The 14916-nt window shown below is 39.8% G+C and overlaps 1 protein-coding gene across 3 annotated transcripts in view; it reads right to left on the bottom strand.

Moving 5' to 3' along the window:
• Positions 1-14916, bottom strand: part of PMS1 (PMS1 homolog 1, mismatch repair system component) — a 66320-nt gene that overhangs the window by 23458 nt on the left and 27946 nt on the right. For all 3 annotated transcript variants that reach the window (XM_081095401.1, XM_081095400.1, XM_081095402.1), the window contains one exon: positions 6655-6771. In XM_081095401.1, the coding sequence (XP_080951527.1) occupies positions 6655-6771 (117 nt within the window). The remainder of the gene's footprint in view (positions 1-6654; positions 6772-14916) is intronic.

Raw genomic sequence — 14916 nt, 5'->3', positions numbered from 1 at the left:
GGAAGCTACACCAACCTGCTCCCGGCCCAAACTGGATTTATAGCTAAATTATAAAGCAATCAACCTGAATAACCAACTGAAGGCTAGCTAAACTGAAATATAATAAGCAAGAATTTACAGAAGAAGCCATGTAGAGACTGGTAAGAAGGGCAGAGACTCAGAAAAGGCTAGCCCCCACACTCAGATGTGCTGGTGGCTGTAAAACTCCCTCTCCTAGGAGCGTGGTGACAGGGATCCCCACCAAGAGCAACATCAGGAAGAGGAGCCCCACAGCATCTGGTGGTGAAAATGGGTGGGAATGCAGTCTGTCCGGGAGAGCCAGACACCACCTTCCCAGGGAAGAGCACTCCTATTGTTACAGCACCAGTCTGGGGAGTGCAGGGTCCAGACTCCAATTTCTGCCTCCAACTGCGGGCAAGGCCACACTGCCGTACTTGGTCCTAGAGGGTCGCTGGGTACACCTAGCAGTGACTTTAAAGGGCCCTCTTTTTTCTGGGGGGAGGGGAGGAAGGGAGGCTCAAAGCTGGGACACTCAAAGTGTTTGACTCTTGAAGGCTATTGTCTGGGACTTGGATGAAGTGCTTAGCTACCTCCTATGGACTGGATGGGCTTGGTGAAGTTAGGCAAGGTGGGGGGGGGGGGGGGATGGGGCCACCTATAATAGTGTCAACAGCAAAAATAAAGTTTAAAAAATATCTTGCCCTTTGACATTGATTACAGTGTTGTATTTTATCTTATTTTTCATTTAGAGAACTCTTTTACAAACAAACCAATGATTTATTCATTATTTTTACGCATTCTTTCTCTATTTTACAAATATGAAGAGAAGGAAGAAAATGAAGAAAGATCCTAGAAACAATTACCACTGAGAAGAGAGACGCTGAGGGGACAGGAGGCAAGGACTATGCTCCCACTTCTACCTTTAAAGATAATACCATCGTTAAGAATACAGTTTAGAGACAGACTGACATGATTTAAATGCCAGCTCCACTACTAGCTGTCATCTTGGTCAAGTTATTTAAAATACCGGCCTATAATCTATCTGAAACCAGCAGAACCAAATGTGTTATTAACCTGTTAAATAATAGTAAACTTTCAGTTTAGGTTTAGAAAAGGTAGGGAATCTGTGGGGTTGCTATTTTCAGTTACCCAGAAACCATGAGGATCCTTAACAACAGAGCCTGTAGGCCGCCACCTATGTCTATGGCTACTGCTGCCCTGGGAAATAAATGTTTAAGGAAGACACATTACCAATTTTAGAACGCTAAGTGCATTATTGTCACAGTGCCAAATTGTGCCAATCTTAAAAAGTAAATTAGTAAAGCTGGATAATCCATTACAAAATGATACTACTTAATTAACTGTAAAACTTCACAGCACTTAGCAATGGTTGTATAATTAAACAGGTAACATGAGACCCTTCTTAAAGCACCTGCTGAGCATCAGGGACAGCCGATTTACTCTCTAAAAGACTTACTAAGCTTGTGGATTAAAAAAAAGTCTGCCCCAGATAGGTAATTATGAAGACTCAAATGAAGAAGAAATTGTTAATACTGCTAGTGTTTTCCTTTCATACCATCTTGATGGGCCACTGAATAATCACTATGACTTCCAAAATACTGAGCTTTTAAAAATGGCTTAGGATAATCTTAAGAACTAACAAACTACATTTACATTATATGGAAAGAGTAAAATCAAACAGCAAAGTTTTATAAACTACTATAAAAAGTGAAAATCAAGCTAGTTCATGGAAAAATAATGTCTATACAAGACCAAATCAGTGCAACAAAATAAAACATTAGATAAAGAGCCCTGCTACCTACCCAATCTGTCAAACCCATCTCTTCTCTTCCACCCCAATTCTGTTGAAATAACAGTAACTGGTTTCCTAACACTTGTCCTTCTCCCATTTCAGTAAACTTCTAGAACACCATGGAGTTATGTTCCTAAAGTAATACTTTAAGTACTTTCTTTGGTCAGGATAATGGGATAAGTCATGTAGAAATTTCCTGCTCCCTCATCCCAACTATAAATAGATGACACAGAGAGATAAAATTAGTTTTTACAATAATTTCAAAACACCTAACCATTTTTTAAAATGACAAACATAAAAATGTTACGTGTGAAAAAACGTAATAGGGCGTAATGGCTGAGGTCAAGAGCCCCATGTGCTCTAGGATCAGACACCAGCTATGTTAGCTGGAAATTAAATTCTGTATGGAAATAAGGAGAGAGAACACACCCATAAAAACATGGAATTGAAACCAGTCTTTCCAACTTAAATGGGTGGCTGTGATATCCTCCCTCCAACCCAGCCCCCCAAATGCTTAAAAAGACTGTGTGTGGCTGTTTGCAAGGGTCACAGAAAGAGCACACACAACTCCAAAACAAAAACAAGGCTAAGCCCAATCAGCTAGGAAAAGGGTCCCTAAAATCGTGGCAGGATGAAAGGCAGTAACTACTAATTATAACACCTCATTCTGAACTGGGGCTGGGAAGGGGGGTAGTATCTGCCAAAGTATGAGGAGGGAGAGAAAGGGAAAGAGGGAAAAATTTCTAAACAACAAAAATGACAAATGTGCATTCAAGGTGATTTTGCAAATTAAAATTTCAAAGCATCTAAAACAGCAGGGAATGAGAATATTCTCTCAGGAAAGTAGGAATGATTAAAAGAATGTGAAAAGGACTTTGACGTTACTATGTCTACCATGCTTTTAAAAGAGTAACGAAAAAAAAATCCATTCTATAATAACCCAGAAGATAAAGAAATCAAAACTAACAGCTATAAATTAAGTTTAGAAGAGAATAGAAAAATGAATAAATTCTGAATTCTAAAAATAATATCAACTAGAAGACAGATGTCAAAAAACCCCAAAACAGAACTGGAGGAGCTCCATGAAGCCAAGAAAACCACACAGGGAAACACCTAGCCAACGGTCCCACAGCAGTGGGGTAACTGGGGCCACCGTCGATAACTGGAGATTCTTCCCAAGTGGAGTTCCTGTGCAAAGAAAACCGACCTTTAACGTTAAGGGAAGAGATACATAAAGATTCTCTACACCCAGGTCCCCAGTGGCCATCTACCAGCCAAGTCCAGGGAGGGGCACTGATGACTAAGTTTCACAATGTAAAGGTGTGTGATGGGGACACAAATGCAGTGAGGGGGCAACTGCTAGCAGCTGGCAAACAGACTTAAGACTGCCTTTGGCCAGAAATGCAAAGGTGTGGAAGAAACTCTGACATAAAACAACTCTCCCTACAAGTCCCAGAAAGCATGGAAGGGTGACGGGTGGCTGCTAGCAACGTAAGAGAGTACCCGTCTCGACAGAAGATGGTATTTAGATTACTCTCACCAGAGACACACTCAAAAAAGCTTATCATTCGGATAGCCCATGGGACTGGAGCCCTCAGCAACATGTCTTCCGAATTCTCCCATGCCTCAATGCCAACACACCCACATGAAGGTGCATCAAAAGTTTTGGTATCTCCCATACATTACCAACAGCCCTTATGAAATTCTATCTCAAGAAAAGATTTTTTAAAAAATCAATAGGCAAGCATGGATCTGGCAACACATCTCAATACACATCAGAGGAAAAAACTCCCAACTGCAGAATTGGCTCATGAGACAGTCCCATCAACACACGGAACCATACCTGGTGAAGGCCTATGTCAGCACTTTTCATGCTTCAATGCGCACCTGGAGACCTTGTTCAAATTCAGACTCTGATTCAGTGTGTCTGGAATGAGGACTGATTCTTCGTTTCTAACCATTAGCTCCCAGGTGATGCCAACGCTGTTGGTCTCCAGACCAGCCTATGGCAGTTAGAACTTCTAGCGCACAATACCACAGACATCAAGCAAGGACCTCCTGCCGCACGCTTCCCGAGCTACCAGTGTAGGCAATAACGTCCCATGAAGCCCCAGGAACCTACGGGGATTTAGACAATACCCTGACCATCCCAAGTCAGCCACCATGACCAGTCTTAGGTGGCATTTGGGTGTGTCGAAACCAGTGAGTTCTGAAAAACAGGATCCATGTCAGATCATGGCCATTCTCCAGGCATTGCAGCTGGCCACTAAGGCTGGCCTGACTCCTTCCTGAGGCAGAGAGAACTCTTAAGGCATTAAGTGAGCACAAGTTCCCGTCCAAGACTCTACTAAAACAATAATAATTAAAAACTCAGCACTGCAAAGAGAATAAGAGGGGAACCAGTCGTAGAAAAGAGATTCCCACAAATTAAGAAAAGGGAGAAGAGCAGAACCCAGAAGCCAACTGTCCAGTAGAACAGGAACCTTCAGGCTTAGTCAGCAGACTCACAAGAACAACAAAAGAACTCTTCTTAACGGAAATGAATAAGGACAATCTTCCATAAGCCAATTACAATTTAATTTCGTGCTAAGAAAGGGGGGGCAGAGGAGGAGGGAAGAGGAGGAGGGGCGGAGGAAGGGATGGAGGGAGATAAACTGAATTTCCCAGGCAGTGCGCATGGGTACAGAGGACGCCTCAGCCCCTAATGGACTATGATCCCCCCAGACTCCAGGAACAGGACCAGGACCAGGATCTTCATAACTTAACACTGAAGTGGAGCCTGACAGCCACAAACACCAAGTTCCCAGTTAGACTTGCTATTCAGGGGAAAAGACAGCGAAAGAATGAGAGGCTTGGAAAAAAAGAACCTGATAAGCAAAATGAAACTGGCCTCCTAAGAAAAATGATTATTTAAGGAACAAATAATTAAAAGACAAAAAGATATAATCTTCAGAAAGATTCAAGATTTTGTATCCATAAAACAAGAATAAGTTACTAAGAAGCAACACAACTTTAAAATGCTCTTAGAAATTAAACATAGCACTTTCAGAATAAGAAAAAAATTCAGTAGATGGGGTAAAAGAATCAGAGAGATCTCCAAAAACTTACAGAAAAAAGGAAGATGAAAAACTTGGGGGAAAAAACAAACAAAAGCAAAAGAAAAATAAGAGGTCCTAATCAACAATAGGGAGCTTTCATTAAAAAAAAAAGTCTTCAGATTCAGGTCTCACACCAACAGCTCAGCATATTAAGCAAATGTATAATAAAAGACACACACCTACACATATCCTCATAAAATTTAAGAAGAAAGATAAAGGAAAGAGCCTAAAATTTTCAGGTAGAAAAACACATTGCCTCGCCCTAGAAAGAAAGAATTGTAATATATTAATCTTCCCATCAGCAACAATGGACGGTCAAAGATATTCAATGTCCTCAAAGCTCTAAAGAAAAATTATTTAATCTAGAATTTTATGTCCACCAGAGTATCAACAAGAGAAAGTGAAAAATAAAGTCACTTAGACATGAAAGTTTACCTCTGCAAAAGATATTTAAAAATGTATATCAGATAAACAACAATGAATTCCAAAAAAGAGGAAGGCATGGGACACCAGAAATAGTTGAAATAGCGAGTACTCCTATGAAAAGAAAGCCCAGGATGAGAATGCCTGAAACAATCAATCCAAATATGAAATAAGTGAGTCTGGGAACAATGAGTGCAAAAAGAATGGAATGAAATGGGTTACCAGTAATAGCTAGAAAACTGAAAGATTTTATTGCTGACATAATAAAGTAAGTTTCTTCACTAAAAAAAGAAAGAAAAATTTGGGAAAGTCCAGAAAAATGAAAAATAAGATAGTCCATATAAGAGGCAAAGAAAAACATGACAAATTTCATGTAATTGATGGGGAAAGAAACAAAGAAATGCCATTTAATTGGGGCAATGGGAATATTCTCTATGCATGGCATAGAGAGACATAAAACTAGATCCCTACAGAGGGAATGTAATGAAGATTATTTATATAGTGCTGTATACCCCATATATAGTTTCAACTTTTATAATCAATCTTCAAACAAACTATGGAAGACTTAAGAAATCTCTATTATAAAAGGCCTGTGGCCCTAACACCGTAAGGACCAAAGACCAGCACGGATGGGCAGGGCTGCAAGCGTGGCAAGGTGCAAGGGTAGGCGGGGCTGTGCGATTTTGCGTGCTGGGCTTCTAGTGGTTACATAAGAAAATTGGTTATTAAACTTGGTAACATAAAAGTAGAGTTGACATGACGGAGAGGAAAGGGCAAGCAGAAATAAGAGTGGGGTGTTAATAACCACATCCAATATATTAGGAACTCAAGAAACACTGTCTGAGGGTGATAGACCAAGAAAAGGAAGTTGGAGCCCTAACTGGTGTGGCTCAGTGGATAGAGCGTCGGCCTGCGGACTGAAAGGTCCCAGGTTTGATTCCAGTTAAGGGCATGTACCTTGGCTGTGGGCACATCCCCAGTAGGGGGTGTGCAGGCGGCAGCTGATCGATGTTTCTCTCTCATCCATGTTTCTAACTCTTTATCCCTCTCCCTTCCTCTCTGTAAAAAATTAATATTTTTTTTAAAAAAGAAAAGGAAGTTGGAGTATATATTTAAAACAAGAAAGGGAAAAAAAAGTAAGAGTTAAAAGTCTTTTTCTTTCATAGTGGAAAGTAAATAGATGACATCCTAAATTTAAAAAATTTAAAAATTAATGTAAGTACAATCGTTAAAGGCTCTTGCCCCCTCAAACCTGCAATTGGGAAATAATGTAACAGTTTCCTTGGCAATGAGACTTTTAAAGACCATTTCTGTGTGTACCTGAGCTTCCTCCGAGTGGTACTGAAAAGGCTCCATGTTGCTCATGACAGCAGTCCCCAGAACAGACAGGAGAGCCATCTTATGATCGGATGCTCTCGTTTTCTGCCAAACCACTGCCTGGGGAGAAAAGACACAGATAACTTAGATTGACTACATTCACTGCACCACTGATTTCTATATTTAGCCTCCGTTTATATCTTCAGGATCGTTTAGAAGAGATGCATGGAAAGAACAGATGCATGAAAAGGCTGACAGAGCTCTGGTTCTGAATTTTAGTAGCTGGGTACGTTGCAGTGTAAAACTGACTTCACTTCCCTTAACCTCGGTTTCCTCCTCTCTACATGATAACTAAGAATATTTACCTCTCAGAGTTGCTGGGAAATGAAAATATATAATGGAGGCAGACACATAAGGCAGTGCCTGGCATAACACAGTTTCATTATATATTAATTTTCTCCCTCTTCTAAACTTCAGAGTATATACTTCAGCACATATTTAAATTAAATTGTTCCTCTAAATAAGGTATTATTTGATTAAGGATAGACTATTCTATAAGGTTTCTGTAAATAGTTGAACTGGAATAATAATTTGGAATAATGCATACTTTTAAAAATTACCTTAATAATTACCTATTATATACATGCAAAGGTGTAGTCAGGGAGACAGGAAGAGCCGCAGGACAGGACGGTGCACAGAACAAAGACGTTTCTAAGAAAGAAGACGTAGTCCTATGCGACTAGTGTCGAGAGATCAAGTTAAGAACAGAGGTGGCGGTCAGGAGGGACAGACGAAGGAATCGGGGTGGACTAGATGTGACACGGTGGCTGAGAACCTGAGAAGGTGAGGCGCAGAGAAGCAGGAATGTGACTGGGTCCCTGGCACCAAGAACACTGTCGGGGCCCAATAAACACCAATTTGTTGAAGGAGTGAGGAAATGGGTACATTTTTTCCTACAGAAAAGTAACTCTAGTGGAGCTGAAAACTAGCTCTTTGTTTTGAAAGATTAAGACTGCTGGTTGCCATACCACATACACATTAGGAATCATGTCTTAGTAACTAAGTAGTAATTTTGCTTTAGGAAATCCAAAGCAACCTTTGACTTTCTTTTTTTAAAAAAATGTAACAGTTTTGAGATATAACTCACACCATTACAATTCATTCATTTTATGTATACAAGTCAATGGTTTTTACATTTACAGAGCTGTGCAATTATCAACATAATCTAATTTTAGAACAATTTTATCACTTCAAAAAGAAACCCTGTACCCATTATCAGTCACCCCCATTTCTTCCTACTAAGTAATCACTAAATTACCTTCTGTCTCTATAAATTTGCATACTTTGGGTATTTCATATAAATGCAATCATACAATACACAGCATTTGTGAGTGGCTTCTTTCACTTAGCACAGTGTTTTCCAGGTTCACCCATGTTGTTTACCCATCAGTACTTCATTCCTTTCAATGGCTCCCTATGGCTCCACTGCATGGACATACATTAGAATGACCTTTCATCAGATGACGGCGTTTGTGTTGTTTCCACTTGTTAGCTATTATGAATGATGCTGCTAGGAGAACTCATGTACAAGTTTCTGTGTGCCGTGCTTTCATTTCCCCTGGGTACATACCAAGGAGTGGAACTGCTAGGTAAGGCAGTAACTTTATTTTTGGAGGAACTGCCAGACTGAAATCTGCACTGCCTGTGTGTTTGTAAATAGACAAAGAAGTGCTGCTTCTGCTATCAAGGCTGTTATTTTAAGCGAGCCAGGAGCTTGTGCTTTAAGGGACAATATTCAAAATAACAGCAAGTAGGTCAAGTTCTGAATAATCTGCAACTGTATTGGAGTGAAATGACCCCCTGCCCCTGCTCCATACTTTCCATATCACAAGTTACTTTTAACAAAAAATTGTCAATAAAAATTTATTCACAAAATAATTTATCTCTTCAAAGTTATGCTAGCTGATACTGACATACACATATAGAAAATATGCTAAAAATAAAGTAGTGAAAGTATTTCAAGAAAACTTATGGTTCAAAATTCCTGCTTTAAAGCCTGTGATACTTGTAATGTAAACATCACATTATTTAGTTTGTATTAGAGTGATGCCTCAGGTGAGACCTAAGATAGAAATCTTTGTTGATTAATATATAAAGATGCTATTTCACTGCCTGATCTGCTGAATAGCTACATAGAATTATAAAAAGGTTACTTGAGGAAATGGGTTCTAAAAAAGCTATGAAACATGAAAATCATTAAATGTGAAAAAAAATGTTTACGTAAACACTGCTAGTAGTTCTGGAGTATTATTTCACAGCAGGCAACTATTGCACCAAAGCAATAATTTAGAAGCATTTTCTAAACTAGCCTTACAGTTGGGCTAGCAATAAATGATAAAGAGGTCTCCCAACAAATCCAATCTTCACTATTAGGCAAAATCCATTATTAAAGAAATAGACAAAAAAATGATAATTAAAAATGAAGAATCTAGAAGAAACTAAATTTTTAAATACTACATTTTCTATAGTAAGTAGTTTTTAGTTTGCTTTCCTTACCATTTAATTAATCCTATATTATTTTCTAAAACAGATATTCTTCTCACTTCCTGAAGTTTTCATATATTTTGCCCTTAGGCCGAAAGCTTAACCTGTGCTAAAAATAAACACACATGCCCCCATATGTTTCCTATTTAGGTCACACAAAGTTGGAGCATCTAGATGTGCCAACTAAGAATCTGACTCTAGTCAGTATGATGACAGTGCAAAAAACACCTCAATCAAAAATATATTATTACATGCACACCATGTAGTTGATTGAAGATATATAAATATATCTTGCCACTGTTCCTACTTAATTACATGTACTATTTGAAGGAAATAAAATTAGATGAGAATACTCAATATTTAATTAGTATACCTCAAATGTGAAGGCAATTTGTGATAATGGGGAAAAGGATGCTGCACATAGATGATGCACACTCCTATATAATAAAGAGGCAATATGCAAATCAACCCTCACGCCCTCATAAGATGGCTGCCTCTATCCAGGCTGGAAGGGGGGCTAGTGAGGGACAACCGAACGACTGAACAAGCAGGCTGTGTGGGGCGACCAGGCTGGCGGGGGAACTGTGAGGGGCAACCAGGCTGGTGGGAGGTGGGGGCAGTTAGGGGCGACCAGGACAGCAGCGGGGGGCAGTTCAGGGTGACCAGTCCAGCAGGTAGGTGAGCGATTAGGAGCCAGAGGCCCTAGGATTGGGCCTAAACCAGCAGTCGGACATCCCCCAAGGGGTCCCGGATTGGAGAGGGTGCGGGCTGGGCTGAGGGGACCCCCCCCCCATGCATGAATTTCGTGCACTGGGCCTCTAGTTAACTAATAAAGGCAATGCCAATAAGACTGTCTGAGCAAAGGAGACTCCTTCATTAATATGAAATAAAAAGTATACATATTGGCCTAATTATGTGCCAATTATATGCACAGATGGTCTATGACGTTTTAACTACTTCCAAGGTCTTATACTAGTAAGTTGATATAAGTGATCAGTATATCTGCTCCTGCATATGTATTTGTACTGACTTTGGATCAGAAAAGGGCAGGGGCACAAAATATTATAGGGAAGATCAGCTTCTTCCACCCTGGCAATCTGACAATGATTTTAGCTACAGAAGCTTATCACTAAGACAGTGTTAAACGTTTTGATTCAGTATAAAATTATGATTATCCCATCACAACATCAATACTAGTGTTAAGGAATATCACATTCTATTAACATAATAAGTTATGATTTGATTCTTCTAAGTAGCCTGAGACTTTTTTAAAAGAATTCTATCTTGATAAAACATATTCAGCATGACTCTTAACTTAAAATCTCTTATTCATACTTTTATTCTGCTTAAATTTTTTTATTTTATATTCAGTTTTTTAATAGAGTATGCATAATTACTTCCCCTGAAAGTTACAAAGAAATGGGTAACTTTACCTTTTTTCTTTTCTTTCTTTTTTTTTGGGGGGGGGGGGGAGGGGGGGTTGCTTATAAGAGCCAGGCAGACAAGAGATAAAGATGAGAGTAATTTTTTTACTTTACTTTTCATATTTTTTGGCTTTTGCACCATGTAAAGGTATGACTCATTTTAAAAAAGTAAATAAAAATTTAAAAACATAGTCAATATTTGCATAACTTTCAAAGGGAGATGGTAGATACTCATTGTTAGTGATCTTTAAAACAAGAAAGAGTATTTCCAATTGCTCATCAACTCTTGTCACATCTACATGAGAGATGTTCTTCTTGTCTAGACCCTCTTCCCTATGCTCTGCGCAACTACCCAGCACACTGACCCAGCCACCTCAATCACACTACTAAACGCCATCTGACCCTCCTCCAACTGCCATGAGAATTACCTCATTTTGTTAGAAACTCCTTATTGTATTGCCTTTTAGCCATTTGCAAGAAATCCAAATTCTCATGTAAGGCAGACAAGGGCCTTTAGAATGTGGGCCCAGGCAACTTTCCCAGCCTTCCCTCCCACTTCCCCACCCCATTTTGAGCTTTTTCTGACCTCTGATGACTTATCAACCTTACATGTCCTTTGAATGCCTTTGCCTTGTCTTTCTCAAGAGCCCATTCGAAGGCTTTTCTGAACCTGACCAGAGTCTAGTACAGCCGTGGGCAAACTACGGCCCGCGGGTCGAATCCGGCCCGTTTGAAATGAATAAAACTAAAAAAAAAAAGACTGTACCCTTTTATGTTATGATGTTTACTTTGAATTTATATTAGTTCACACAAACACTCCATCCATGTTTTTGTTCCGGCCCTCCGGTCCAGTTTAAGAACCCATTGGGGCCCTCGAGGCAAAAAGTTTGCCCACCCCTGGGCAAACTAGTAACTGCCTCCAGATTACCGTACTTCTTACTATTGTTTACAGGAGGTCTTGAGATCGGCCTTTCTAAACAACTCTTTAAACCTGGAACCCCAAGGCAATCAGCACTCCCTCCCACATTTAATTTTATGGAAAAGGTTATTTGCAAATCAAGCTGCTATTGCTTTACAATATTTGATTTCAGCTTTTCCTCTTTTTTTCTCACTGAATAGGGAACCTTATCTATTACATTTTGTTTTTCATAAGACTTTGCTTCTCCAAACTTGCCTTTACTTCTCATTCTAAATGAAGCTACCCCAACCATCTCCTTTGCAATGCAACTCCATCCTCCACATGGTTCTCTAGTTGTTATCTTTTCAGATAAAGACCAATAATGGATAGAAAATCCAGATCAATGAGTAATCAGAGGACTTGAATAACAACACTACAGACCTAATAGAACTAATAGACCAACGCCAATCACTCTTCCCCACAGCAGCAAAATACACATTCATTCCAAGCTCCTATTTCCCCAGGGTAAATTATAGTATGTCACAAAACAAATTTAAGTTTAAAAAATACCAAGCATTTTTTCTGGCCACAATAGAATAAAACAAAAAATCAATACCAGAAGAAAACTGGAAAATTCACAATATGTGGAAATTAAATAACACATTCTTTAAGATAAATACAAATGAAAACATACCAAAACTCTTGAGATGCAGCAAAAGCAGTACAAACAGTGAAGTTCATTGTCTACCTTAAAAAAAGATGTTAAATAAACAACCTAACTATTCACCTTAAGGAACTAGAAAAAGAACATCAACCTAAGACCAAAGCTACCAAAAGAAAGAAAATGACAATGATTACAGAGTAGAAATAAATACAATAGAAAAAGACAGGAAAAAAATGCACAAAACTAAGAGTTGGTTTATTGAAAAGAAACAAAACTGACAAACCCTTAAACTAAAAAAAGACTCAAATAAAATTAGAAATGAAAGAAGAGACATTACAGCTAATGCCATACATATAAAAAGAATCACGAGCCTATATGAATACTTATATACCAACAAACTGGATAACCTAGAAGCAAAGGCTCAATTTCTAGAAACACATAACCTAACTAGTATCACTGCTTATAGCCTACTATAATTCTTTCCTGTAACCACTGCCAAACTAATGGCCAGAGGGTAACACATTGATCCAGCGATTCTCAACCTGTGGGTCGCGACCCCTTTCACAGGGGTCGCCTAAGACCATCCTGCATATCAGATATTTACATTACGATTGATAACAGTAGCAAAATTACAGTTATGAAGTAGCAACAAAAATAATTTTATGGTTGGGGGTCACAACATGAGGAACTGTATTTAAAGGGCCAGAAGGTTGAGAACCACTGGATTAAGTCACTTCCCTACTCCCAATTTTCCATTAAAAAAAAAAAAAAGACAGCCGCGCATTCAGAACCCTTTATAACCTAGCCTCAAATTATCATTCAAGATTTATCTTCCTCTATATAAAACTAGAGGCCCACTGCACGAATTTGTGCATGGGTGGGGTCCCAGCCTGGCTGGCAATCAGGACTGATTGGGGCCGGCTGGCCAGGAGGTGGGACCACGGGAGGTTGGCTGTGGGAGCGCACTGACCACCAGGGGGCAGCTCCTGCATTGAGTGTCTGCCCCCTAGTGGTCAGTGTGCATCATAGCGACTGGTTGTTCGGCTGACAGGTAGTAACAGTTGCTTAGGCTTTTATATAGATAGAAGATACCTACTCACCTAAATTGATTTATTCACCGCTCAACATTGTTAATGTTCACAATATTTCTCTACTTAGAAGGCGATCCATTTATCTGTATTACCAAATTTGACTGTAGTAGAGTCCCCCTATGGTGCACCCACCCTGGGGGAGGAGGTCCTAGGTGAGATCACTTTTACATGTTGCCTCTACTGTACTGAATCAATAACACCTGTCATGTGGCCCAAGTCAGCCTCTCTCTTCTGTAACTTTCTAGGAATCCCCCAACGGGGCGAATGAGCCAGCAGAACTGCAGCACCTGGAGACGTGTTGGAAATGTGGACGTGCAAGCCCTCCCTGACCTACTGAATCAGAACCTGCATTTTTAACAAGATTCTCAAGTAATCTGCATCCATGATAAAGTTCTTTAAAGCACTGGTAGGAGACCAGAAGGGAAAATTGACTACAGAAACACAGTGTGAACACTTGGAAGCACTAAGATTTGTGATCATGATCTAAAGTGGTACTAGTCAGGAGATGTGTTCCAGCTACATCCAACTGTACAGGCTTAGGCACCAAGAAGAGAAAGAGATGGATTTAACCAGGATTTGATTAGTCAAACAAGTACAGTTTAGTGAGAGAGGAGCAAGAATATCGAAGGAGCTTCCAAGGAATGCTAATTATGGACAACGTACTGTAGTAGGGCAAGGAGAGAACTGAGGGTAACAGGGACAAGAAACAGTTAAAAGGCAGCAGAGTCAAGGATCAGAGGTCCAATAGAGTCTAAGGACTGGCAGGGAGTTAGCTGGAGAGACGGAGGTGGCAGGCAGAGGTAAACTACTTAACACTGAAATTAATGGAGGTGTCGTTTTGGACAATGACTAGGCCTACAGTGTAGCCGCAGGAATTAGTGGCCGAGGCAGGGTGGAGAACAAAAATTACTGGAGAAGAGGAGTAAAAGACCTGAGACTCTAGAAAAGACTACCTATGGGGATACTGAATTCACTATAGTGATTATAATCTAGGAGTCTAAAGAGCAAGATTCAAAGCTGAATGAGATTTTAGCCATTCAGTCATCATTTAGATATTTAGTCAGCATTTGAAAAGGCTGCCAGGGATACAAGGTTCTCAGAAAAGCCAGATTTCCATTAGAGCAACGTGAGCGAAGCAAAGGCTAAGGACACGGGAGATTTTACTTGGCTTACATGAAACGGCGCACTATAGATGGCCAGGTGTGAGAGGCAGAGTTAGGAAAAGCAATGATTTGTATGAGCAAGAGTCCAGGGGGATAAGGGATGATTTGGGAGACCCAGGCTTCTTGTGTTAACTGACATCAACAGGAATAAAAACATGATATTAGGGCTGATAGTCCCAAAGCAGGTAACAGTTGCAAGATTCTGACTTTTAAGGTCTTGCCATGATTGAGTTGTGGGAATCCTAGCTGACAACTGCAGATGGAGGCATAGAAGAGAGAGGAGTGGTCTTATTCTGAGAGCGGAGGCCCTCGGAACACATCCACCAGAAAGTCTTCCCTGACTGTTCTAGCCCAAAGCAAAGGTCCCGTCCTCTCAATGTCTATAGTATTGATCGATATCATTCAACAACCACTCAACAAGTTTTCATTATTTCCATCTATTAAATGTTCAGACACTTTTGCAGTATTTTCTGACTTATAC

The sequence above is a fragment of the Myotis nattereri genome (assembly GCF_964212035.1).
Source record: "Myotis nattereri genome assembly, chromosome: 7".
NCBI lineage: Eukaryota > Metazoa > Chordata > Mammalia > Chiroptera > Vespertilionidae > Myotis > Myotis nattereri.
Note: the sequence above shows the minus strand (reverse complement) of the source record. Positions and strands in the feature narration are given on the sequence as shown.